The following is a 26,428-nucleotide window of genomic DNA, read 5'->3' as shown; positions in this document are numbered from 1 at the left end:
AACCACGGGCAGGGATCGCCGGGGTGTGGCCTGTTTTCATGGCGACCAGGACGCTCTGCATCCCCCGTTGCAGGCTGAGCCGAGGGAGGCTGCGTATGCCCGCCCCTCTGGCTGTTGGAGCCGCACCTCTTCCTCTTCCGGTCCCCGTAGCGATTCGTTTTCTTTGCAAGAGGTGAGATTTTGGTAACTCTGTACTGGCGTCCGGAGGCAGGGCCCGGGAGCACTGGGACTATTGCGAGAGGAAGGATCGCCGCACGGTGGTAGCGAGCTCATTTTTCTCATCTGGGACCTCGGAAACTGTGGTGACCCATAGGTGCTGGACTTTTTGGCTCTCTTCCTGAGAAAGTGCTCACGACTTTGCAGTAGCTGAGGAGGGTGTTTAGAATCATGTATTTTGGTTCCAGCTTTTATCTTTGGAGTCTCCTTGAGTCGTGGCTGACTTGATGTGGGCTTCTGGAGAATGAGCAGTAACGAGCTTGCAATAGCTTTTGAGCGCTGTGCGCCAGGCACTGTAGAAAACACGGGTATTTTAAATTTTAATCCTCACAACACCCTTGTAGGGTGCGTACTGTTAATTAAGTGGAGAGGTTAGATGTCCAGTGAGTAGAGCCGAGTCCAATCCGGGCAATGAATCACGATGCTATGAACTGGTGAAAGAAAGCCACGGATCTTTTTAAGATTTTATTTACTAGGTAGCAACATGTGATTATACTCGAGACATATCAGGATGCAGTCTAGAAGGAAACTACGTGATTGTGTTTCAGGGGCAAACAAAATTAACCCAGTGTCCAAGGTGGAATTATGTAGATGAAGAACCGTGTCCTAAGGCTGTGGTCTCTTCAAAGAGAAAACCTGATCAAACCATTTAGCCCCAGTTCTGAACATGTGATATTCCCAAAATCAGTTACACACATTCGAAAGAATATCATTAAAAAAAAAAAAAATCCTGATTTGACAACCTTATGTCTTTGGATTTAGAAGTGTTCTTTCACAATCTAGAATTAGAGCTGTTTTTCCCTTGCTGAAATGAGTTTGCCGTCTGTCTTAACAGCTGGTCTTTAGAGCTGCCCATATCTATTTTGTCCGTGCCCCACCACCACTAGGCTACTTCTCTGATAATATATACAATGTCTAAAAGCCAACCGCTGTCTAGATCTGAAGATCTGTGGGAACCCGCCTACCAATGAGATTGTTCGTTAGGGACACTACGTGATTTGGAGGACACACAGGATTATTACAGGTTCTGACCAACCCTAGCTCAAAGGACAGCCCTCCCAAAGAATCAGCTGTGTTTGGAATGTCAAGTGATTGAGACTTTCCTTGTGAAGGAGGAAGGGTTCTGACTATGCCCTTTCTGAACTGGCCTTTGAGGTTACCTTTAGGAGGTGACCCCTGGTTTTCATGTTCTGTAGAGGAACCCCATGTAGCTCTAAGCCACCGCGGTTTCCAATCGCAGTTAGCTGGCAAGGAGAAAGCTGTTTGGGGTGACTGCCTCATGTTGTTCTCTCCATCTATAGCAACACCTGGAATAGAACGGTGACCTCTAGAGTAGTAGTTCCTTTTGCGGTCTTTGCCTTCAGTTTCTCTTTTTTCCCTTAACTGGTTACCATTAACTTCTTTTCCAAATATTTTATGAGTGTCTTTGTTATTATTTGAACCGATGTGTTGAAAATGAGTACAGCTAGTACTAAGTGTGGAAATCTCGTTAGAAAGTACAGTTTCCTGTTCATTCAAAATGCATTTCTCATCATTTACACTGTGATTGTCAGGATTTGGCTGGAATACAGAAGATGAATTTAAACTAGGGTACACCGCAGTGTGTGTTTGCTTTTCCACTAACAGATTATAATCAGGGGCAGAAGGGAGTCGCTTCAGTGAATTTGCAGATGTGCTCTGATATTTGGCTACGTTTTGTTTTGCCTCGTTTGCATGGAATTCGTTATGTTCCTTCTTCAACTTGTATTTTCCCCAAATCCCTCTTTTAATCTTTTTAAAACCTAAGTGGAAAATTTCTAGAATGTTTAAGAAAAGTGAAATAGTGGCTATAGATTGCATAAATAATAGGAATATTGTCTTTTCTGTTGGTCTTGAGACAAAACAGTCGATTATATTTGGACACGGGTGGCCATGACACTTAAATAGAGGCTCTAAGTGAAATCCATATAAAAGGTACTGTCCAATCATGAATCCAACTTCAACCACAGAGCGAGTGAAAATGTGTATCACATAAGTGCAAAGCAAGGTTCCTCTGAGTGGAGCTTTATTTAGTTTCCTTTTCTCCAGCTGACAAAGCTCTTGCTCCAATCTCCTCCGATCCCTAGGCATTTCAAACTCTACCCCCTCCAGTTCTACTCTTAACTGAGCTTTCATCCTTTGCCTCTCTTCCTCTAGAACTCTCAGTCGGTACAATGCATGGCCCATGTAGACCAGGGATGGTGAAGACACAAATATCACCTGCAGAACCCAGTATCTAATGAGGGAGATAGGAAAGGCCTGGTCGTAGCATACATTTCTGCAGCCTGGTTGTTCTGTATTGCAGACGAAGCTGGACTGCTCATCATTCCAGACATCTTCAGCTGCTACACCCAGAACAAGCATTCGAAATATGAATAGGATGGTGAGCCAGGTCTTTCCAATCGTGGTGGAGTGGATGTGAACTTCCTCCAGAGTATCTCCAAGGAGATTCCAGTCCCCCATGTTTATTTAGTCAGCCATCTTAGCTCTGATCCCCATCAAATAAGAAGCAGTTAAATTCTTCCATTCTGAAGGGAGCACTATTTCTTAAAGCAAACCTATGGTGAAAATATAACAATATGTCACTTCTATATGCTGGTTGCTTTACTTTTTCCCTAGATAGCTGTGGGGTTTTTTATTTTTTTTTTGTTGAGACAGAGTCTCCCTCTGTTGCCCAGGCTCGAGTACAGTGTTGTAGCCACAACTCACTGCAGCCTCAACCTCCCAGGCTCAAGCAATTATCTCCCCTCTCAGCCTCCTGAGTAGCTGGGACTACAGGTGTGTGCCACTACACCCAGATAATTTTTTTATTTTTTGTAGAGACAGGGTCTCACTATATTGCTGCAGCTAGTCTCAAACTCCTAGACTCAAGTGATACTCTCACCTTGGCCTCCCAAAGTGTGGGGATTACAGGTGTGGGTCACCACACCTGGCCAAAGTGTTAATCTGTTACCAATAATATGTTTAAATTGTCAGGAATTTAAAATCACTTATATTTAGACATCACAATATAATGAAAAAACATGATACCTGGAGGAGGAGTGTATATATTCTCTATTAAGAATATAGGCTGGGCGGGGTGGCTCACACCTATAATCGCAACACTTTGGGAGGCCGAGGTGGGTGGATCATTTGAGATCAGGAGTTCAAGACCAGCCTGGCCAACATGTTGAAAGCCCGCCTCTACTAAAAATACAAAAATTAGCTAGGCATGGTGGCGGGCGCTTGTAGTCCCAGCTACTCAGGAGGCTGAGGCAGGAGAATCACTTGAACCTGGAAGGCAGAGGTTGCAGTGAGCCAAGATCATGCCACTGCACTCCAGCCTGGGCGACAGAGTGAGACTCCATCTCAAAAAAATTTTAAAAAAGTATAATTTTAGGCCATGTGCATTGGCTCATGCCTATAATCCCAGCACTTTGGGATGCCGGGGTGGGCAGATCATCTGAGGTCAAGGGTTTGAGACCAGCCTGGCCAACATGGTGAAACCCCGTCTCTACTAAAAATACAAAAATTAACCGGGTGTGGTGGCAGGTGCCTGTAATCCCAGCTACTCGGGAGGCTGAGGCAGGAGAATCACTTGAATCTGGGAAGCAGAGGTTGCAGTAAGTGGAGATTATGCCACTGCACCCCAGCCTGGGCAAAAGAGCAAGACTCCATATCAAAAAAAAAAAAAAATATATATATATATATATACGCACACACACATACACACACATATATATGTATAAAATTGTACGCTGGGCACGGTGGCTCATGCCTATACTCCTAGCATTTTCACAGGCTGAGATGAGAGGATTGCTTGAGGCCAAGAGTTCAAGACCAACCTGGTCAACATTAGAGAGACCCTGTCTCTTAAAAAAAAGAAAAATTTAAATTAAAAAAATAATAATATAATTGTAGGATTTCTCATCAGAGAGGAGTCATCTTACTTAGCTGAAGTTTATTATTGTTGTTGTTGGGGTTTGTTTGTTTGTTTATTTTGAGACAGAGTTTCGCTCTTATTGCCCAGGCTGGAGTGCAATGGCACAATCTCAGCTCACCACAACCTTCGCCTCCTGGGTTCAAGCGATTCTCCTGCCTCAGCCTCCCGAGTAGCTGTGGTTACAGGCATGCGCCACCATGCCCAGCTAATTTTGGATTTTTAGTACAGACAGTGTTTCTCCATGTTGGCCAGGCTGGTCTGGAACTCCTGGCCTCAGGTGATCTGCCTGCCCTGGCCTCCCAAAGTGCTGGGATTACAGGCGTGAGCTGCCACACCCGGCCTGTTACTGTTTTTCAACTGAGAACTTTTGGAAAGGTTTCTAAAACTACTAACTTGACCTTAACCTTATTTATTAAGATTATTTGATATAAAAGTTGTAACAAAGTCAATTTTTTTTCCCCAACATGCCATTACTGGCTTGAAAAGTCAGTAATTTTTTTTCCTTTCTTTCTTTTTTTTGGGACAGAGTCTTGCTCTGTCACCAGGCTGGAGTGCAGTGGCGCAATCTCAGCTTACTGCAGCCTCCACTTCATGGGTTCAAGCGATTCCCCTGCCTCAACCTCTTGAGTAGCTGGGACTACAGGTGCCTGCCAGCACCCCCAGATCATTTTTTGTATTTTAGTAGACACGGGGTTTCACCATGTTGGCCAGGATGATCTCAATCTCCTGACCTCGTGATCCACCCGCCTCGGCCTCCCAAAGTGCCAGGATTACAGGCGTGAGCCACCGTGCCCAGCCAAAAAGTCAGTGATTTTTAAATCTCATTTATACACATAGGACAATGAATATGCTTCATTTGAGAATTCAGTAAGATACAGCATTTAATGAAGCCAAAGGAAATAGATCTGGCTCTCACAGAAATTTAGATTAGTTTTTTTTAATACAAATTGAATAAATTTGAAATAAATTCTGGTTTCTTCCTGGCAGTTGGTGAACATTTTCAGATATTCATCTCAGTAATATTTATGAATATGAATAAAGTACTTATACTTTACTATGAAAAAGTACACTTTTTTCTTTTTTTTTTTTTTTTTTTTTGGCAGGGGAGACAGTCTCACTCTGTTGCCCATACTAGAGTGCAGTGGCAGGATCCTGGCCCACGCAACCTCCACTTCCCGGGTTCAAGTGATTCTTATGCCTCAGCCTCCCAAGTAGACTACAGGCAAGCACCACCACGCTCGGCTAATTTTTGTATTGTTAGTAGAGACAGGGTTTCACCATGTTGGCCAGGCTGGTCTTGAACTCCTGACCTTGAGTGATCCACCCGCCTCAGCCTCCCAAAGTGAGCCACCATGCCCGGCCCAAATTTTGTAAATTCTTATCATGTTAAAATGAACTTCAAGCCCGGCACAGTGGCTCACACCTGTAATCCCAGCACTTTGGGAGGCCGATGTGGGTCACCTGAGGTCAGGAATTCGAGACCGCCTGGCCAACCTGGTGAAACACTGTCCCTACAAAAATACAAAAAATTAGCTGGGTGTGGTAGCAGGCATCTGTAACCCCAGCTACTCAGGAGGCTGAGGCAGGAGAATCGCTTGAACCTTGGAGGTGAAGGTTGCAGTGAGCTGAGATCATGCCATTGCACTCCAGCCTTGGTGACAAGAGCAGAAACTCTGTCTCAAAAAAAAAAAAGAACTCCAAAAATTCTCAACTATTTTATGGTACCAGAATCTTTTTTTTTTTTTTGAGACAAAGTTTCCCTCTTATCGCCCAGGCTGGAGTGCAATGGCACAATCTCCGCTCACCGCAACCTCCACCTCCCAGGTTCAAGTGATTCGCCTGCCCCAGGCTGCGGAGTAGCTGGGATTACAGACATGCGCCACCACGCACAGCTAATTTTGGATTTTTAGTAGAGATGGGGTTCCTCCATATTGGTCAGGCTGGTTTCGAACTCCTGACCTCAGGTGATCTGCCCACCTCGGCCTCCCAAAGTGCTGGGATTACAGGTGTGAGCCACAGTGCCCAGCCCTGTGGTACCAGAATCTCATTATAGATACTACTTGAAAGAGATTGTTCACTGGTATGGTGGTAGTATTATGGAAACTTTTCACTGTAGCAGTATTTGACCTATTAAAGACATATAGCTGCTCTCTTGAAGGAAACAGTGGGTCAAGTTATAATTTAGCTGCTTGGATTATTTGCCAGTAGATTCCATATTAAGGTTGGTATCCCAGGTTATCTCAGAGGAAATATACCCCAAAAGAAAGATTTTTTAAAAGTGAATGTTTTCATTACTTTTCATTTAAAATATAAATATTTTCTATTTTTCCTGTCCCCTTTATATAAAGGGAACTGTTACACAATCAAACAAACTACTAAGATACAAAATGTGTTCATCACTAAAATCCTGTGTGGTGAGTATGTTGTTTCGCCCATCTTACAGATGAGGAAACAGAAGCACACCTTAATTTACCTGAGGTCACCCAGCTGGAGCTGACGTTCAAACCCAATCATTGTGGCTCTAGAGTCAGTTCTTTAAATTTTTTACTAAACTATTATTTTTCCTCTATGAGCAAACTTCAGATTTGCCAGAAAGAAACATTAAGAGATCATCTGTTTTAAGTTTAATCATTTAAATTTAGGAATGTCAAATAGTGACAGCTTTGGCTTTTTAAATAACTAGTTCTAGAGTCTTTAGTTCCTTTCTTCAGCCATTGTTCTGTTAATATGATTTGCAAAAGCATCAACCTTCTAAAATATAGTTGTATTCCTGAGACAGAGAAACTTGCCATTGACTTTATTATGTTAAGAATAGCATACTCTGGCCAGGCGAGGTGGCTCACGCCTGTAATCCCATCACTTTAGGAGACCAAGGCCAACGGATCACTTGAGGTCAGGAGTTTGAGACCAGCCTGGCCAACATGGTTGAAACCCTTTCTCTATTAAAAATACAAAAATTAGTCGGGCGTGGTGGCAGGCACCTGTAGTCCCAGCTACTCAGGAAGCTGAGGCAGGAGAATCACTTGAACCCAGAGGCAGAGGTTGCAGTGAACCAAGATCACACCATTGCACTCCAGCCTGGGCGACAGAGCAAGACTCTGTCTCGAAAAAATAATAATAATAGCATACTCTGACCCAACAACCCAAAGCACTTTAAAACGTAAGCAAGTTGGCCAGGCGTCGTGGCTCACACCTGTAATCCCAACACTTTGGGAGACAGAGGTGGGCGGATCACGAGATCAGGAGTTCGAGACCAGCCTGACCAACATGGTGAAACCCCATCTCTACTAAAAATATAAAAATTAGCCAGGCATGGTGGCGCATGCCTGTAATCCCAGCTACGCAGGAGGCTGAGGCAGGAGAATCACTTGAACCCGGGAGGCGAAGGTTGTAGTGAGCCGAGATCTGGCCACTGCATTCTAGCCTGGGCGACAGAGTGAGACTCTGTCTCAAAAAAAAAAAAAAAGTAAGCAAGTTAAGTCTAATTTATGGTTCATAAATAATAATAATAATGTAAGCAAAGATGTAATTCATGTTTATAATAATCATAAGCTAAAAACATTAAGTAATTATCAATACAAGAAAAACTGATTAAATAATGGACCACATCCACGGTGTGATACTATGCAACCAGTAGAAATGTTAAACATACATAAAAAGGCATTTGATACTTCATTTCAGTGAAATTGATGTTATAAAATAAAATAATATGGCCCCATTATTATAAATTTAGTTACATTTACAAATGTATACAAAAAAGTCTAGAAGGATTTTCATGAAAATATTAACTGTGATTAGCTCTGGATGTTGGGATTATAAATTATATACTTAATATATTGTAATTATATGTATTTCAATGTTTTACTATGAGCATTTTACTTTTATAATCATAAAAAGAAATAAAGGATTTTTTTTTCATAAAGGACAACACATAGTATTTCCTGAAAGAAGGAACAGTATTATTTAGCTACAAATTAAAGCTTTCTTAGCAAATGACATAAAAACTAGTATACATAGATACAGTCCCATAGAATTCAAAAGAAAAAGATAAAAACATTTGAAACAACTCTTTCTTAATAAGCTAAAACAGAGAGATTAACACAAACCTTTCTTAGTTTAGGTAAATCTGAGAAGCAAACCATATTTAGCATGGCCATCTTCAATTTATTTTCTGAATTTGTCCCTTTGCAGGTATAGAGCAGATTCAGTTCAGTTCAATGTAGTGAGTGAGTCATCCATCAACTAAAATCCATTTCCCTTTCTGCTTATCCTTGCTTCTAAAACAGCACCGTCCAATAGAACTTTCTGCAACAATGGAAATATTCTATCTGTGCTAGCCAATAAGGCAGCCAGTAGCCAAATGTAGCTATTGAACACTTGCAATATGGTTTTTGTATCAGAGCGATTGAATTTTTAATTTCAAATAATTTTAATAAAAATGTAAAGAGCTACAGCTACCTAATGGCTGCCTTATTGGACAGCACAGATAAAGAATGCTTATAATAGTCCTGATAACACACTGCAGTCTAGAAGACTAAAGTCATGAGCCCCAAATTAAGCTGAGTAAATGATTCCTCCATAACTCAGAGATGTCAAATTTAAAATGACAGGAGATATTTGTGTGCTGTTTGTACTGTAATTTTTGCCACTGGGGGAACCCAATAAAATGTCATTGTTTTTTGTGCAATAAACCATGTTTCTAGAACCAAAAAAGTCTTTCTTACTAGATAATAATGTCTTGGTCATCTGCCTTAATAAATGGGTCATGTCCGATTTCATAGATAGATCCTGATTCTCTCTCCCATGTTCTGTTATTGACAATTACATTGTATTTTAGGTCATTAGAGGTCTCTTCAGAGCTAGTGATCTGGCAGGTTGGGCGTAACAGATAGATATTTCTTCTCTGGGCTTCTTTGCCAACAATAGCTACTTCTCAGATTAAATACAAACATTTCACCAGGGACACATATATATATATATTTACATTTTTTATATTTTATATTTATATTTATATATTTTATATAAATATATATATTTAATATATTTTTTATATTTATATATAGACACACAATATATTCATGTTTCTATATTGTGTTATCTGAATTACATATGTGTAACACATAAATTATTAATAAACTTGAAAATTGCTCAACCTCACTAGAAAATACATATTTAAGTGAAATATTATTTTTAACTATCAAAATGCAAAATTTTCAAGATTTATAATACCTTCTTTTGGCAAGGTAGGGAGGCACTGTTACTCTCATATCCTGTAGGTAAGAATATAAATGGATACAGCTATTTAAAAGGCAATTTTTTTTTAATTTATTTATTATTATTATACTTTAAGTTGTAGGGTACATGTGCATAAGGTGCAGGTTTGTTACATATGTATACTTGTGCCATGTTGCTGTGCTGCACCCATCAACTCGTCATTTACATCAGGTATAACTCCCAATGCAATCCCTCCCCCCTCCCCCCTCCCCCCTCCCCCCTCCCCATGATAGGCCCCGGTGTGTGATGTTCCCCTTCCTGAGTCCAAGTGATCTCATTGTTCAGTTCCCACCTATGAGTGAGAACATGCGGTGTTTGGTTTTCTGTTCTTGTGATAGTTTGCTAAGAATGATGGTTTCCAGCTGCATCCATGTCCCTACAAAGGACACAAACTCATCCTTTTTTATGGCTGCATAGTATTCCATGGTGTATATGTGCCACATTTTCTTAATCCAATCTGTCACTGATGGACATTTGGGTTGATTCCAAGTCTTTGCTATTGTGAATAGTGCTGCAATAAACATACGTGTGCATGTGTCTTTATAGCAGCATAATTTATAATCCTTTGGGTATATCCCCAGTAATGGGATAGCTGGGTCATATGGTACATCTAGTTCTAGATCCTTGAGGAATCGCCATACTGTTTTCCATAATGGTTGAACTAGTTTACAATCCCACCAACAGCGTAAAAGTGTTCCTATTTCTCCACATCCTCTCCAGCACCTGTTGTTTCCTGACTTTTTAATGATCGCCATTCTAACTGGTGTGAGATGGTATCTCATTGTGGTTTTGATTTGCATTTCTCTGATGGCCAGTGATGATGAGCATTTTTTCATGTGTTTGTTGGCTGTATGAATGTCTTCTTTTGAGAAATGTCTGTTCATATCCTTTGCCCACTTTTTGATGGGGTTGTTTTTTTCTTGTAAATTTGTTTGAGTTCTTTGTAGGTTCTGGATATTAGCCCTTTGTCAGATGAGTAGATTGCAAAAATTTTCTCCCATTCTGTAGGTTGCCTGTTCACTCTGATGGTAGTTTCTTTTGCTGTGCAGAAGCTCTTTAGTTTAATGAGATCCCATTTGTCAATTTTGGCTTTTGCTGCTGTTGCTTTTGATGTTTTAGACATGAAGTCTTTGCCCATGCCTATGTCCTGAATGGTACTACCTAGGTTTTCCTCTAGGATTTTTATGGTATTAGGTCTAACATTTAAGTCTCTAATCGATCTTGAATTAATTTTCGTATAAGGAGTAAGGAAAGGATCCAGTTTCAGCTTTCTACTTACGGCTAGCCAATTTTCCCAGCACCATTTATTAAATAGGGAATCCTTTCCCCATTTCTTGTTTCTCTCAGGTTTGTCAAAGATCAGATGGCTGTAGATGTGTGGTATTATTTCTGAGGACCCTGTTCTGTTCCATTGGTCTATATCTCTGTTTTGGTACCAGTACCATGCTGTTTTGGTTACTGTAGCCTGGTGGTATAGTTTGAAGTCAGGTAGCGTGATGCCTCCAGCTTTGTTCTAAAAGGCAATTTAAATCTATCAAAATTAGCATAGCCTTTCTGCTTCTGGATACTTGAAATATTCACTTAGCATGCACACTCAGAGACACACCACACATGCTAGGATGTTCACATGGCACTGCTGGTAATTATACAAAAGCAGCAACAATTTACATGTCCGACAGAGGAATGGTTAGCTATGGTACATCTATATCATTCAGCAATTCAGAGAATAAAGATCTCTATGAACTAATAGAGAAAGGTCCCTAGGTCATGTTGTAAAGCAAGTTATAGAACAATACATGTATCACATTTATCCTGCTAAAACCTACAGTTTATAAAAATATCTAACGAGAGGCCGGGCGTGGTGGCTCACATCTGTAATCCTAGCACATTGGGAGGCCGAGACAGGCGGATCACCTGAAGTCAGGAGTTCAAGACCAGCCTGGCCAACGTGGTGAAACCCAGTCTCTATTAAAAATACCAAAAATTAGCCAGGCATGGTGATGCATTCTTATAATCCCAGCTACCTGGGAGGCTGAGGCAGGAGAATTGCTTGAACCTGGGAGGTGGAGGTTGCAGTGAGCCGAGATGGTGCCACTGCACTCCAGCCTGGGCGACAGAGAAAGACCCTGTCTCAAGAAAAAAAATACACATACACACACACACACACACACATACATATATATAATATATATGCATATATATATATATTTAGCTACAATTGATTAACAAAAACTTTTCCTAGTTGAGGTAAATCTGAGAAGCAAATGATGTTTAGGGGAAGTGATACCATGGACACCTCTAATTTGTTCTTTGAATTTGTCCCTTTGAGGGTGTAGAGCAGATTCAGTGAAGTTCAGTACAGTGGATGAATTGGCCATTAACTTAAACCCATTTTCCTTTCTGCTTATCCTACATAGAAAAAAGTCTGCAAGGATACATACCATACTGTTGTGACCACTGATGATAGTCATCACTATGGAAAAACAGCAGGTTTGAAGTGAGAAGGTAAAAGGAGATTTTGTTTGTTTGTTTATTTAAGACAGGGTCTCACTCTCTGTCACCCAGGCTGGAGGGCAGTGGCATGATCTAGCTCACTGTAACCTCGAACTCCTGGGTTCCAGTGAACTCCTGGGTTCCAGTAATCCTCCCACCTCAGCCTCCAGAGTAGCTAGAACTACAGGCAAGCACCACCACACCTGGCTATTTTTTATTTTTATAATTTATAGAGTTATTGAATGTTACCCAGGCTGTTCTCAAACTCCTGGGCTCAAGCAGTCCTCCCACCTTAGCCTCCCAAAGTGCTGAGATAATAGGCATGAGCCACTGCACCTGGCTGAGATTTTATCTTTTAACTTCTTGTTTGAATCTTTGTTTAACCAAGAACATACTCATAAGGCCAGGCATGGTGGCTCACACCTGTAATCCCAGCACTTTGGGAGGCTGAGGCGGGTGGATCACTTGAGGTCAGGAGTTTGAGACCAGCCTGGCCAACATGGTGAAACCCTGTCTCTACTGAAACTACAAAAATTAGCCGAGCGCAGTGGCTCACGCCTGTAATCCCAGCACTTTGGGAGGCGGAGGTGGGTGGATCACCTGAGGTCAGAAGTTCAAGACCAGCCTAGCCAACATGGAAAAACCTTGTCTCTACTAAAAATACAAAAATTAGCCAGGCATGGTGGTGGGTGCTTATAATCCCAGCTACTCAGGAGGCTGAGGCAGGAGAATCATTTGAACCCAGGTGGTAGAGGTTGCAGGGAGCCGAGATTTTGCCATTGCACTCCAGCCTAGGCAACAAGAGCGAAACTCAGTCTCAAAAAAAATAAAAAATTAGGGGCCGGGCGTGGTGGCTTATGCCTGTAATCCCAACACTTTGGGAGGCCAAGGTAGCCAGATCGCCTGAGGTCCTGAGGTCGGGAGTTCGAGACCAGCCTGGCCAGCATGGTGAAACCACATCTCTACTAAAAAAAAAAAAAAATACAAAAATTAGCTGGGCTTGGTGGTGGCCACCTGTAATTCCAGCTACTCAGGAAGCTGAGACAGGAGAATCGCTTGAACCTGGGAGGCGGAGGTTTCAGTGAGCCAAGATTGGGCCACTGCACTCCAGCCTGGGTGACAGAGCAAGACTCCATCTTAAAAAAAAAAAAAAAAAAAAAAGAGCCAGGTGTGGTGGCACACATCTGTAATCCCAGGTACTCGGGAGGCTGAGGTAGGAGAATTGCTTGAACCCAGGAGGCAGAGGTTGCAGTGAGCCAAGATCTGCCCACTGCACTCCAGCCTGGGAAACAGAGCGAGACTCCATCTCAAAAAAAAGAAAAAAAAAGAACACACTCATATTCCCATGTTCATACTTAAATTTAACTTTTGAAACAAATTTCTGATCAGTTTTTCTCAATATACTAAAGTATTAGCTTTTCTCACTATATCTAAGTGTATATGCCCTTCCTAATACAGTAACATGTTTAGATGGGTGTTTAATAAATACGTTGATGATAAAAGAAAAAATTATATTTCCTATATTCCGAGGACCTAAAACTACCATTTCCAAAAACATCATAAACCACAGTCTGAATTCTACACAGAAAAAGGACACATGCTTCTCAGCTTTCAGGTATGACATTTTACCTTTTGTAAATAAATCCTACCCACTCCTAGGAGAGCCATGAGCCACACGAAGGATGACAGTCTGATCACAGATGAGAATCTGAAGTCTAGGTATATAGTGTGCACCAGAAAGCCAGTACCAGGTTCCTTGGGATCTTAGACACGGTTTCAGAATCTTAAACTAGCAGTCCAGAAAATCCTCAGTCTTCTTCTATGAGATATTTCCACCATTCATGGTGTACCCCGCATAGATGTTTGTTCCTGTACTCCTATGATACTCTTCAGTATTGGGGGAACAGAGCACTGTTGGACCTCTAGGAGAGACTACAGGTTTCCAAGTCATTACCTATGTTTAAATGCTGCTCCCCTCAGACAAGTACGTAATTCTTTAAGGGTTTATTTAAGGGATTCTTTACGATTACTCTAAGATGCAGAGTAATAACTACCTCTCTGGGTTGTTGATAACGTTATCAATAAAGTATGTAAAACACCTCAAACAGTAGTGATCTATCTTCTGAAACAGTAATCTATTTTAAAGTGATTATCAGGAGTCTGACACAGGTATAAAAAGTTTTTATTATCAGCATTGTACAGTATTCATAGATTTTATGAAGCATTCTCCAAAATATATCCTCCAAGGAGAAGTCTGGTTTATAGAATACCATATGCCTGGGAAAGAAAGACCCAATCTCTAGTTTTGTTTTGTTTTTTGAGATGGAGTGTCGCTCTATCACCCACGCTGGACTGCAGTGGTGTGATCTCAGCTCACTGCAACCTTCGCCTCCCAGGTTCAAGCAATTCTCCTGCCTCAGTCTCCCAAGTAGCTGGGACTACAGGCACGCAGTACCACACCCAGCTAATTTTTGTATTTTCTTTAGTAGAGACAGGGTTTCACCATATTGGTCAGGCTGGTCTTGAACTCCTGACCTCAGGTGATTTCACCCACCTCAGCCTCCCAAAGTGCTGGGATTACAGGCATGAGCCAGTGCTCCTGGCCCCAATCTCCAGTTTTTACTACCCTTCTTTTCTCTCTTCTTCTTCCCTTTCTACATTAAGAAGCCCCTTCCTTAAATCCTAAGGTCCTTTTGTAGGCAATCTTTGCAACTGATGAGTTTAATGCTGTTTTTTCCTCTATATAAAGTTGTTAACCTTTGCTGAGACTTCTGTTTCTTCATAGAGTCTTCCTTTTTTTTTCCCCCATCCAGATGGCTTTTTATTAATTGGCTTATAATAGGAGCAGGTCAGTTTGCCGGAGATAGGAAAATGTTGAAAAACACAGCAAATAAGACACAAGCTAAATAAGCAGCGATTGCTATCCAAAACCTTGGATCTTTCAGCAGTGCTTTATCAAAGCAGCTAAACACCGTGTAGCCGATGGACATTCCAGCAAATCCACCTGCAACGTGAGCTGCAAAAGACACCTTGGGAGAAAAGGAGAAAATGGAAATAAGTGAAGACAATGCTAATTGTGTATTTCAGTTGCATCTCTCTTATTCAAACACAAATACCATCACAGTCAAACAAGAGTCTTAAAAGTCTAGAGAACTAGGGGTAAGACAAAAGAGATACAAAACTCCATGTGCACAGAGAGAAGGAGATACTCTGAAACATACAAAGCTAAGAAATGTCATTTTCACCCATTCTTAGAGTACAAAAGACAAGAGAAATTGTTTCTCGTTCTTGATCATCATTGCATTTAAAATAATTCTATATGATGCCAACTAAGAGAATGGTTGAGTTGCCATGAGGGATCTCTATAGCAGCATAATCTGATTGCACATACATGGGGTGTCACATTTAAAACACAAGTAATAACGTACACAACAAATACCCAAACAGAAACTACCAAATTCAAAGATAAATCCCAGCAAAACTGGAAATTTTTGTCAATTTTCTTTATTGTCAGTTTATAGAACTCAAATTTTCATTGCTGTTTTCCAATCTGCTTTTTCGTTTTGTTTTGTTTTTTGAAATGGGGTCTCAACTCTGTCACCCAGGCTGGAGTGCAGTGGCATGATCACAGCTCACTGCAGACTCAACCTCTGAGACTCAAGCAATCCTCCCATCTCAGCTTCCCAAGTAGCTGGGACTACAGGCACATGCCACCATGCCTGGCTAAACCAATCTGCTTTTTATTCTATGTGGACAGGAAAATCCATTCTCTCCTGTTTACTGGGTTTTTTTGTTGTTGTTGTTGTTCTGTTTTGTTGAGATGGAGTCTCACTCTGTCGCCCAGGCTGGAATGCAGTGACGCGATCTCGGTTCACTGCAACCTCCGCCTCCCGGATTCAAGCGATTCTCCTACCTCAGCCTCCCGAGTAGCTGAGATTACAGGTGCCTGCCACCAAGCCCGGATAATTTTTGTATTTGTAGTAGAGACAGGGTTTCACCATATTGGCCAGGCTGGCCTCGAACTCCTGACCTTGTGATCCACCAGTCTCGGCCTCCCAAAGTGCTGGAATTACAGGCGTGAGCCACCACGCCCAGCCATTCTCTCCTGTTTTGGAATAGCTACCAATATGGCAGGTGCAGTGAAGTAGAGCCAGTGATTAGGGCTATGAGAGAGTTAAGTAGGAAGGACAATTCAAAAGTCTGATTTCCTTAAAAATTTTCTTAACTTCCAAATGGAAATTTGGCTGCCCTAAATCACAGCGTTGTAACCCCTATTTGATAACCCTTTTTGACAGTAAACAAATTTCCATTTTATAAAAGAAAGAAACTGAACTCACCGGAGACCCATCTTCAGGAACAAAGAACCTTCTGTAGAGAGCAAATCCCATGTCTAACACAACTAGAAGGAAAAACACCCTGATAAAGGCTCAGAATCTCCACAATAGTACACCAAATGTTTTTGGTTCCCCTCTAATAATAATAATACTAGCTATCATTTATTGAGACTTAACTCTGTGACAGGTGCTTTTCTACGAGATTTTTTAACTCATTAATCTTCATCACAACCCTATGAAGTAGGAACTATCATTATCCCATTTTACAGATTTATTCATCCAACAAGCATTCATTGTCCTCTATGTGTCAGGCATCATTCTAGCTGGTAGATGGGCAGCAGTGGGCAGATCTAACAGACCTGCCTCATGTAGCTGACAAACTGTTGGCAGGTGTGGCAGGGAGGCAAACAAATAAGTAAAACATACAGTATGTCAAATAGTGCTAAGAGCTATGGAGAAAATACAAAGAGAGGAACAAGAACTAGGAATACCAGATGTCAAGTGTGATTTCCAATAGGGGTATCAAGGAGGATCTCTCTGAGAATATGACGCTGGACAGAGGTAAGGGTCCAAGTCATGCTGCTATTTGACACAAGAGTGTTTCAGAGAGAGGGAAGACCAAGTACAAAGTCCCTAAGCAGGAATATGCCTGGTGTGTTTGAAAAATACCAAAGCAGTTGAGCTGGCTGGATCAGTGGTTTTCAAAGTGGTTTTTACCAAGACCAGCAGTATCAGCTTCACCTGGAAACTTATTAGAAATGAAAACTCTTAAACCCACCCCAGACCTACTGAACCAGAAACCTTGAGGGTGGGACTCAGCTTTCTGTTTTGTTTTTAGAAGGTAAGTTGTACACTCCTTAGCAGATTCCAACTTCCATGGCTGTGTTTTCCAACTACCAACTGTGGTCAAGTTGTTGTTTCCAACAACTTTGTTTTTTGTTTTTTTTTTTGTTTGTTTTTTTTTTGAGACGGAGTCTCGCTCTGTCGCCCAGGCTGGAGTGCTGTGGCCGGATCTCAGCTCACTGCAAGCTCCGCCTCCCGGGTTTACGCCATTCTCCTGCCTCAGCCTCCCGAGTAGCTGGGACTACAGGCGCTCGCCACCTCGCCCGGCTATGTTTTTGTATTTTTTTTAGTAGAGACGGGGTTTCACCATGTTAGCCAGGATGGTCTCGATCTCCTTACCTTGTGATCCGCCCGTCTCAGCCTCCCAAAGTGCTGGGATTACAGGCTTGAGCCACCGTGCCCGGCCGAACAACTTTGTTTTAACGAGACCTCCAGGTGATTCTGGACTAGAGTTAGGGATAAGGTTGTGGGTGATGACATCGAACAGGTAGCAGGGGACAGATTATGTAGGGTCTATATGGGCCATTGTAAGGACTCTTAACTTTTACTGAGTGATAGGAAGTCTTTGAAAGCTCTTGAGCACAGGAGTGGCATGGTACATTTTGTTTGTTTGTTTGTGACAGAGTCTCAACTCTGTTGCCCAGGCTGGAGTGCAGTAGTAAAATCTTGGCTCACTGCAACCTCCACCTCCCAGGTTCAAGCAATTTTCATGCCTCAGCCTCCTGATTAGCTGGGATTATAGACATGTGCCACCACACCTGGCTAATCTTTGTATATGTAGTAGAGACGGGGTTTCACCATGTTGGTCAGGTTGGTCTTGAACTCTTGAACTCCTGACCTCAGCTGCTCCACCTGCCTGAGCCCCACAAAGTGCTGGGATTACAGGCGCCTGCCACCATGCCCAGTTAATTTTTATATTTTTAGTAGAGACAAGGTTTCACCGTGTTGACCAGGGTAGTCTCCAACTCTTGAACTTCTGACCTCAGGTGATCCACCCACCTCGGCCTCCCAAAGTGCTGGGATTACAGGCTTAAGTGACTACACTGGTGGTTTTACAAAGATTATTCTAGCTGCCATATAGGAAGCAGACTATAAGGGAGCAAGAACAGGAACTGGAAGACCAGCTGGAAAAATACTATTGTAGCAATCAAAGTGAAGAAGGATGGTGGCATTTTATACATAAAGAAACCAAGACACCAAGGCTCCACTCTCAGTCATCATGGTAATTGCCTGTAATTACCATCGGGAGTTCTGAAGGTGTCAGGCCATGAAAGCAAATGATTCCATATTCTCCAATAAAACTGTGAGAGCCAGAAGTTAGGCAGTCTTCCAGTAAGTCAGATCTGTGCTGCAAAAGGAGCTTCCGATTTCTTGGCCTAGAAGAACTCTGCCCTATATGTGTAGTGCTAGGAAACATCTCTTGCAGCTATTGCATTCCACACCCACCCCCTAATTCCCTGTGCTCTACTTAGTGAGCCACTGTGTCCTAGGAGATGAAAAGACCTAGTCCTTGCCTTTGGGAAAATAGCATCAGGACATGTGTTCTGACTAGATTCCCTTTCAATACTGTATTGATTGATGTTGAAGTCACTGGACAGAAATTGAGGTCGAGGAAGTATTCAATATTCATTTAATTGTAAATGACTATTACAAAGTGCTAGATTAATGAGGCTGTATCATATTGTCTTTTTGTTTTGTTTTGTTTTGTTTTGAGACACAGTCTCACTGTCACCCAGGCTGGAGTGCAGTGGTGCATTCTCAGCTCACTGCAACCTCCGCCTCCTGAGTTTAAGTGATTCTCCTGCCTGAGCCTCTGGAGCAGCTGGAACTACAGGCCATGTCACCACGCCTGGCTAATTTTCGTATTTTTAGTAGAGACAGGGTTTCACCATGAGACCAGGATGGTCTCAATCTCCTGACCTCATGATCCACCCACCTCAGCTTCCCAAAGTGCTGGGATTATAGGAATGAGCTACTGTGCCTAGCCCATATTTTCAATCATCATTTGCATTTCCTGGTCCACATAAATAACATGCCCATGGGTCTAGGAAAGTATTTTTAAAAACACTGCCACATAACTGGAAACAGTTACTTTGGTTTAGTCTTCTAGGATAGGAGACCTCCTCTCAGAAAGTCTTTGTAACCATTAGTATGTCAATTTCTCCAACCAGTTTCTCTCCATCTTGCCCCTTCCTATATCTGAGTCTGGCTCTTTCCTCTTTCTGCTTCCTAGGGGACTTTTCTTCTGGGTTGCTGCTGCCTCTAAACTGAGACATGTCTTCCAACCTGAAAATAAGCCCTTACTCCAAGAAGCCAAACCATTGTCCTCATTAAAAATTTGACATTTACTTTAAAAGAGTTGCCTTCATATGAATTTTTTTTGAGACAACCTCGCTCTGCCGCCCAGACTAGAGTACAGGCCGGGCGCGGTGGCTCAAGCCTGTAATCCCAGCGCTTTGGGAGGCCGAGACGGGCGGATCACGAGGTCAGGAGATCGAGACCATCCTGGCTAACACGGTGAAACCCCGTCTCTACTAAAAAATACAAAAAACTAGCCGGGCGAGGTGGCGGGGGCCTGTAGTCCCAGCTACTCGGGAGGCTGAGGCAGGAGAATGGCATGAACCCGGGAGGCGGAGCTTGCAGTGAGCTGAGATCTGGCCACTGCACTCCAGCCTGGGCGACAGAGCGAGACTCTGTCTCAAAAACAAACAAACAAACAAACAGACTAGAGTACAGTGGCATGATCACGGCTCACTGCAGCCTCGACCTCCCAGGCTCAGGCGAATTCTCCCACCTCAGCCTCCTGAGGAGCTGGAACCACAGGCCCACACCGCAACACCCGACCAATTTTTTTGTAGAGACAGTTTCCCTATGTTGCACAGACTGGTCTTGAACATAGTGCTTGATGAAGGAATGTTTTTTGGCCAACTGCCATTCACAATTAAGAATATTTATAACTTAGCTGGGCACGGTGACTCACAGCTATAATCCCATAACTTTGGGAGGCTGAGGCGAGTAGATCACCTGAGGTCAGGAGTTCGAGACCAGCCTGACCAATATGGTGAAACCCCATCTCTAGTAAAAATACAAAAATAAGCCGGGCGTGGTGGCATGCACCTGTAGACAGGAGAGGCTGAGACAGGAGAATTGCTTGAACCGGGAGGCGGAGGTTGCAGTGAGCCAAGATCACGCCACTACACTCCAGCCTGGGCAACAGAGCGAGACTCCGTCTCAAAAAAAAAAGAATATTTACAACTTAAAACAAAATTGTATACATTTCCAAAGAAACATGTTTCAAATACAAATGCATTTATATTTTATTAATCTGGTATATGTTGTAACTCTTCCCATTTTCAATAGTAGGTAAACCAGGCCAAAGAACTTTTGGAAATGAAGCAGACTGACTGAAGACCCCGTATCTTGAGTGACAACCTTTCTGTGCCCAAACAATGTGTCCTCTGATTCTGGGTGTGACCCTGAACAACTGAGGAGGCAGCTCAGCTCCTGCAGCAGCTCTGCTGTCTCCCAGATACTCACTCTCCCTTCTCTTAGGTTTTGAATTTGTTATGAAGAAAAAAATTAAGAATAGTATAAACTACAAACAAGTGAATTATTTTATCTCAGAGTGAAATATTAATGTTCTTACAATTAAATCATCAATAAACTAAAGAGTCCCTTCCCACAGACATAGTTGCCTCTGTTCCTGTAATGGGGATAATTGAACCCTTGATAGAAATTGCAAAATCCTGTTTTCTTACTATGTGGACAGCCAACATCTTAGGCTTTATCAGGTATAACCTCTGCCTTGGCTTTCAGGTCTGACCCCAGGGTCTGTCATTCTTCCACAGCCCTCCAGGTAGAGAAAACTTCAACTGGAGCAGGTCCGTCAACACTAGTTACCACCCCCACCTTTGATCTTGTTTTCTTCCATGCTCTATGGCCTGCTGTCATCTGGAATCTACCTTTACTCTCAGACTCAGCTGCACTTCCATCGCCTCTCCAGACAGCATTCTTCCTAACCTCCTTTAGCATGTGATTCTAGAATTCTTGGAGATGTCAAAAGCCACATTAGTCACCCTCTTGGTCTGGGCTTCTTGAACAGTTGCCCGCCACCCCCGCCCCGCCCAGCTCTCTATCATTAATCCTCAACTATCAGCTATCACTCAATACTTATATTCTGGATCAGTTTTTTTTTTTAATCTGAAAATTTAGAAATTGAGGAAGAAAAGAGATTATATCAGTGGTTTCCAAGTTTTCCCTTTGCAGACAAAATCACATACAGCTTCCAATATATGAAAAAGTCCAGTATATAAAACATAAGTGAAGCTATTGTGGTTCAAGTAGAGGGGGTGCCTAGGTCTCTATTCTCTTGGCTTCCCCCACTCCATAAAGATACAAAAAGCAAAAATACATCATGTAGGCATGTCTAAGAACCACGCACGAGAGCCTGTAAAACTCCTTTGTTTAATTCTTTCTGCTTAGTGCTGTGAAGTGGACAATTTTTTTCTAACTGTAGGTTTGCAGTTATTCTCCATGTTAGTGTTTGGGAAATGTGGAAAGGCCTTCTGAAGGCTAAACCAATAACATTGTGAAAATATTGTGTGAGTTGATTATGCAAAATAGGTCATTCTTGTCAAACCCAACTAAATCAGAGTTGAGGAGCTAGGGGACAAAAGCACTCAGAGCACACGGCACTGCTCCAACAATTGAATTCTCCACAAGCCCAGCTGCTGAAACTACCTGCTCTAACCATAATATGGACTAGTTTTACCTAATAGCTGCTGAAACAAATTGAGTCTAAGAATCAGGTCTAAACAACACAAGTCTAAGACTAGTTCTCCCCGCTATCATCACTCACCAACCAGCTCCCAAAGGCTGCTCTAGTGCCAATGAGCTTTCTTTCAATATAATATGTAAAATTTATCTTTCTAATAAACCCTCCAGCCTTTTCTTTTGTACTTCTGACATACCATAGACCTCCCAGGTCTGTGTGCATGCCCCAAATTGCAATTCTGTGATTCCCAAATAAAATGTTTAGAGATTTGTCTCTATATTTTAGTTTCACTTCGACAGTATGAAGTGTTCACAAAACACACTTACTTATCAGGATGATGACCAGCAGTCTGAAAATTCCAAAGGCAGGAATCATTTCTCGAAAATTCTTGCAAAGAGATAAATAATAATTATATAAGCTATCTATGGACAAATGAAACCTCAACTCTATTCCCTCTTCATCTGCTCTTCATTTGAGATAATCTTCCAGTGTCAAATACTTGCAAATCAAAGCATGAGTGTCACGGCCAAGTTTTTAAATGTATTTAGGAAGTACAATGCACTTTGGGAAATAAAATGACAAGATATTTAATTTAATGATATAAATGACACAATTTTGCTAGCCAGAAATAATCTCAATAAAAGTAATATAAAATCAACACTTGTCAATAAATAAATAGATAAATAAATGCTGTTAAACTAAGATTGATGAAATATTCCTAAGATTTTTCATTAATATTCATTTGATATTTCTTCATCCTCTTTCCCAGTAGTATTTAGCAAAGACTTAACTGAGATTTGAGTATTACCTTAATTTTTTGAGGTAATTTCAAAAACATTGAAAATATTCGTCAAAAATTATTGCAGGGATTTTTGTGGGGGGGCTCTTGCAGCGGGGGGGTTCTGTGAGGGGAGGTAGAAGACAGGGAGGGTCTCACTCTGTCACCCAGGTTGGAGTGCAGCAGTGCAATCTATAGTTCACTGCAGCCTCGAACTCCTAGACTCAAGCCTTCCTCCTGTCTGACTCCTGAGTAGCTGGGACTACAGGTGCACGGCAGCACACCTGGCTCACTGTGGGATTTCAGCTTTGGGTCCCTTGCATGTCACTGGCGAACTGCTGAGTGAGACATTTCTAATATAATTTATTGAATTACTTGTCCCTTCCCTTTCAAATTAGTAACTCTCTTCCCAAGGAGTAAAGATGCTGAAATAGGCACGTTTATTCTAAATCAATTATTTTCAAACTCTTGTGACCACGACCTACAGTAAGAAGTACTTTACCTAACAACCCAGTACACACATAAATCAAACAATAACACTGACTTTTTTTTTCTTGGGCTTAACTTTTGGCCACAATTCCTTAAAGTGAGTCTACAACCACTAATGGGTTGCAATCGAAAGTTGAAAAAACCACTTTACTTAGTGATTTCTATATTTGGAACAGTTTTATAATTGCTTTACACTTTTCTACGTATAATTTTTTTTTAATTTTTTTTGAGATGGAATCTCACTCTGTCGTCCAGGCTGCAGTGCAGTGGCACAATCTTGGCTCACTGCAACCTCCACTTCCCAGGTTCAAGCAATTCTCCTGCCTCAGCCTCCAGAGTAGCTGGGACTACAGGCGCGTGCCAGCACACCCAGCTAATTTTTGTATTTTTAGTAGAGATGGGGTTTCACCATGTTGGCCAGGATGGTCTCGATCTCTTGACCTTGTGATCCGCCCACCTCAGCCTCCCAAAGTGCTGGGATTACAGGCATGAGCCACCACGCCCGGCTTAGAAATTTATCCTACCGAAAAAAAAAAAAAAATTCACACAAATGCAAAGAGATAAATGCAAAAGAGCTTTTTTTTTTTTTTTTTTTTTGAGACAGAGTCTCGTTTTGTTGCCAGGCTGGAGGGCAGTAGCGTGATCTCAGCTCACTGCAACCTCCGCCTCCCAGGTTCAAGCCATTCTTCTGCCTCAGCCTCTCAAGTAGCTGGGACTACAGGCACACGCCACCACACCCAGCTAATTTTTGTATTTTTAGTAGAGACGGGGTTTCACCATGTTGGCCAGGATGGCCTCGATCTCTTGACCTCATGATCCAGCCACCTCGGCCTCCCACAGTGTTGGGATTACAGGTGTCAGCCACCACACCTGGCCAAGAGCATTTCTTATAGTGTTACTTGTAAACATGAAAAGCAAGAATCACCCCAAATTTTTTTCAATGAGCAATTCATTAAATAAATCATGGTGCATCTATATAGAGGATGCTAGGGAGCAGCTGCTAAGCTGGGAGGATTTCTAAGCACTGACATGGGTAGACAGTCAGGATGCTCTGTGATAAAATGCAGAACAATATAAGGGTGATGTCACTGTTACAAGATTAACATTGGTAGGATTTTTAATACATGTAGAAAAAGGTCTGGGCTGCTCTGCCTATGAAGTAGTTGTTCTTTTATTCCTTTACTTTCTTAATAAACTTGGTTTCCTTTAAAAAAATAAAAATAAAACAGGCTGAAAAAAAAATATGAAACTGTCAACAATGTCTTTCACTACCCACCCAACTGTTAACAGATACTATATTGAGGACCTTAACTTTCTACTTTTTTATTTAAAATTTTATGTAGTAATCATTACTTTTGAAATCAGAAAAAAAAAATGATAAAATATGAAAGGAAACTAGGTGTGGCGGCTCACGCCTGTAATCCCAGCACTTTGGGAGGCCAACGTGGGCGGATCACTTGAGCCTAGGAGTTCGAAACCAGCCTGGGCAACATGCCGAAACCCTGGCTCTACAAACAATAAAAACATTAGTCAGGCATGGTGGCCCACACCTGTAGTCCCAGCTATTCAGGAGGCTGAGGTGGGAGGATTGCTTGAGCCCAGGAGGCAGAAGTGCAGTGAGCCAGTATCACACTACTGCATTCCAGCCTGGGCAATGGCGCAAGACTCTATCTCAGAAAAAAATGAAAGAAAAGGAAGGAAACAAAATGGCATTGCCATACGATTCTCAGAAAAATTAGTGCTCAGTAAATATTGATAAATGAAGATTCATTAAACGAAAGAACAGTTACTGTTTTCTGTTTTTTTAAGAGACCCGTGGACTCCATCCCCGTGGTTCTTACCACCAGAACATTCATAAAATAGCCTCCCATCAGAGCATAGACTCCTCCTGAAGCTCCCACAAGATATCTGAGTGGGTCAAAGATGGAGCTGGCAAGGGACCCTAAAGAAATAAAACACAAAGGATCAGACATGACTATATGGATCAGGAAAGATAAATCTTTCTAATCTAAGGTAGACATTTGGGAAATTTGGCCTATTATATTAGCAAGCAACAAATCTATTTTGTCCCTTTCATACCATAGAAGTATAGCTGTATATGCTAACTACCACAGTGTTTCTGAAAACATTGAATGTTCATTAGAACAGCAACATAACAGTAACAATGGAGAATTGTCTGGAGCCAGAATTACCACCAGTGTGATTTGAGGAAGTTAGTTAACTTCTCTGTGTCTCAGTTTCCCTACCTGCAAAATGGGGCTATTAACAGAACTTACCTCAATGGATTGTCAGGGTAAGTAAATGAGTTGATGTATGTTTCGTGCTTAGAATACTGCCTGATGTGTATTATATATTTGTTAGCTATTCAGTTGGTGCAAAAGTAATTGCGGTTTTGCCATCACTTTTAAGGGCAAAAACTGCAATTATTTTTGCCTCAACCTAATATTATTGCAAAATATCCTATGTTTAGTCAAAACACCTGAGACAATCCAACATGTTACTATCTAATGGCTATCTTTCTCAATGAGCCATAATGTGCCCTCAGAATCCTTCTCAACATACCGTCCAATCAGATTCCCCAAGCAAGATGAATCCTATTTGCTAAACTCATCCTAGACTTGCTGGACCAAAACAAAGCTTTACAAACCACCTTATGCAAAGACTAAAATATTCTCTCTACACTGCTTAGTTCTATTACTTGGTCTATTCCTTTCAAGGCCGTCTTTCATTTCCTTAGTGTATAATACAATACAATACCTACTTTGTGCAAGAAAAAGTGTCTGTCCTTAGTAACTTTACAAAAAGGTGAACAAACGACTATTATAAAGTGCAAAATATAACAACTACTATGACGAAAATAAATTTATTGTAGGAGCACTTAGGAAGGAGTGATTTTCTAGGCAGAAGGCTGGAGTCCTTGCTACTCTGAGGAGGAGGAGATAACATTTTGATTAAACTTTGAAGAATCTTTAAAATTTGGCCAGACATGGCGGCTCACTCCTGTAATCTCAGTGCTTTGGGAGGCTCAGGCAGGAGGATTGCTTGAGGCCAAGAAGTCAGGAGTCTGAGACCAACCTGGGCTACAGAGTGAGACCCGTCTCCAAAAATATAAGAAAAATATTAGCCAAGCATGGTGGTACACGCCTGTGGTCCTTGCTACTCAAGAGGCTGAGCTGATAGGATCACTTGAGCCCAGGAGATTGAGGCTGCAGTGAGCTATGATCATGCCACTGCACTCCAGCCTGGGTGACGGAGGAAGACCTCCCTGCTCATTCCCACATACAAAA

The 26,428-nt window shown here is 41.9% G+C and overlaps 2 protein-coding genes and 1 long non-coding RNA gene across 6 annotated transcripts in view; 1 reads left to right on the top strand and 2 right to left on the bottom strand.

The window, feature by feature from the left end:
* Positions 1-132: 132 nt before the first annotated feature.
* Positions 133-26,428, top strand: LOC102115179 (uncharacterized). Of its 2 annotated transcripts, none has more exons than XR_010579557.2 (3): positions 133-172; positions 11,848-11,935; positions 20,461-26,428. It is a non-coding gene; the product is annotated as an uncharacterized lncRNA (long non-coding RNA). The 2 variants fall into 2 exon arrangements; XR_012422320.1 differs by having other exon boundaries at positions 133-313.
* Positions 325-2,792, bottom strand: GJA9 (gap junction protein alpha 9). Its single transcript, XM_065524727.2, has one exon. The coding sequence runs from the start codon at positions 2,695-2,697 to the stop codon at positions 1,150-1,152; it is 1,548 nt and encodes a 515-aa protein (XP_065380799.1). The 5' UTR covers positions 2,698-2,792; the 3' UTR covers positions 325-1,149.
* The window catches only part of RHBDL2 (rhomboid like 2), a 58,495-nt gene continuing 46,155 nt past the window's right edge, over positions 14,089-26,428 (bottom strand). For 2 of the 3 annotated variants that reach the window (XM_005543912.5, XM_065524728.2), the window contains exons 5-8: positions 24,983-25,083; positions 22,201-22,261; positions 16,261-16,322; positions 14,089-14,952 (exon numbers count right to left, since the gene is read on the bottom strand). In XM_005543912.5, the coding sequence (XP_005543969.1) occupies positions 14,773-14,952; positions 16,261-16,322; positions 22,201-22,261; positions 24,983-25,083 (404 nt within the window). In that variant the 3' untranslated portion in view covers positions 14,089-14,772. Of the gene's footprint in view, positions 14,953-16,260; positions 16,323-22,200; positions 22,262-24,982; positions 25,084-26,428 lie in introns of those variants that run through there. The other variant, XM_074011645.1, reaches the window with a different exon arrangement.

This window comes from Macaca fascicularis, chromosome 1 (assembly GCF_037993035.2).
Source record: "Macaca fascicularis isolate 582-1 chromosome 1, T2T-MFA8v1.1".
Taxonomy (NCBI): Eukaryota; Metazoa; Chordata; class Mammalia; order Primates; family Cercopithecidae; genus Macaca; species Macaca fascicularis.
This window is presented reverse-complemented; position numbering and strand designations above follow the sequence as displayed.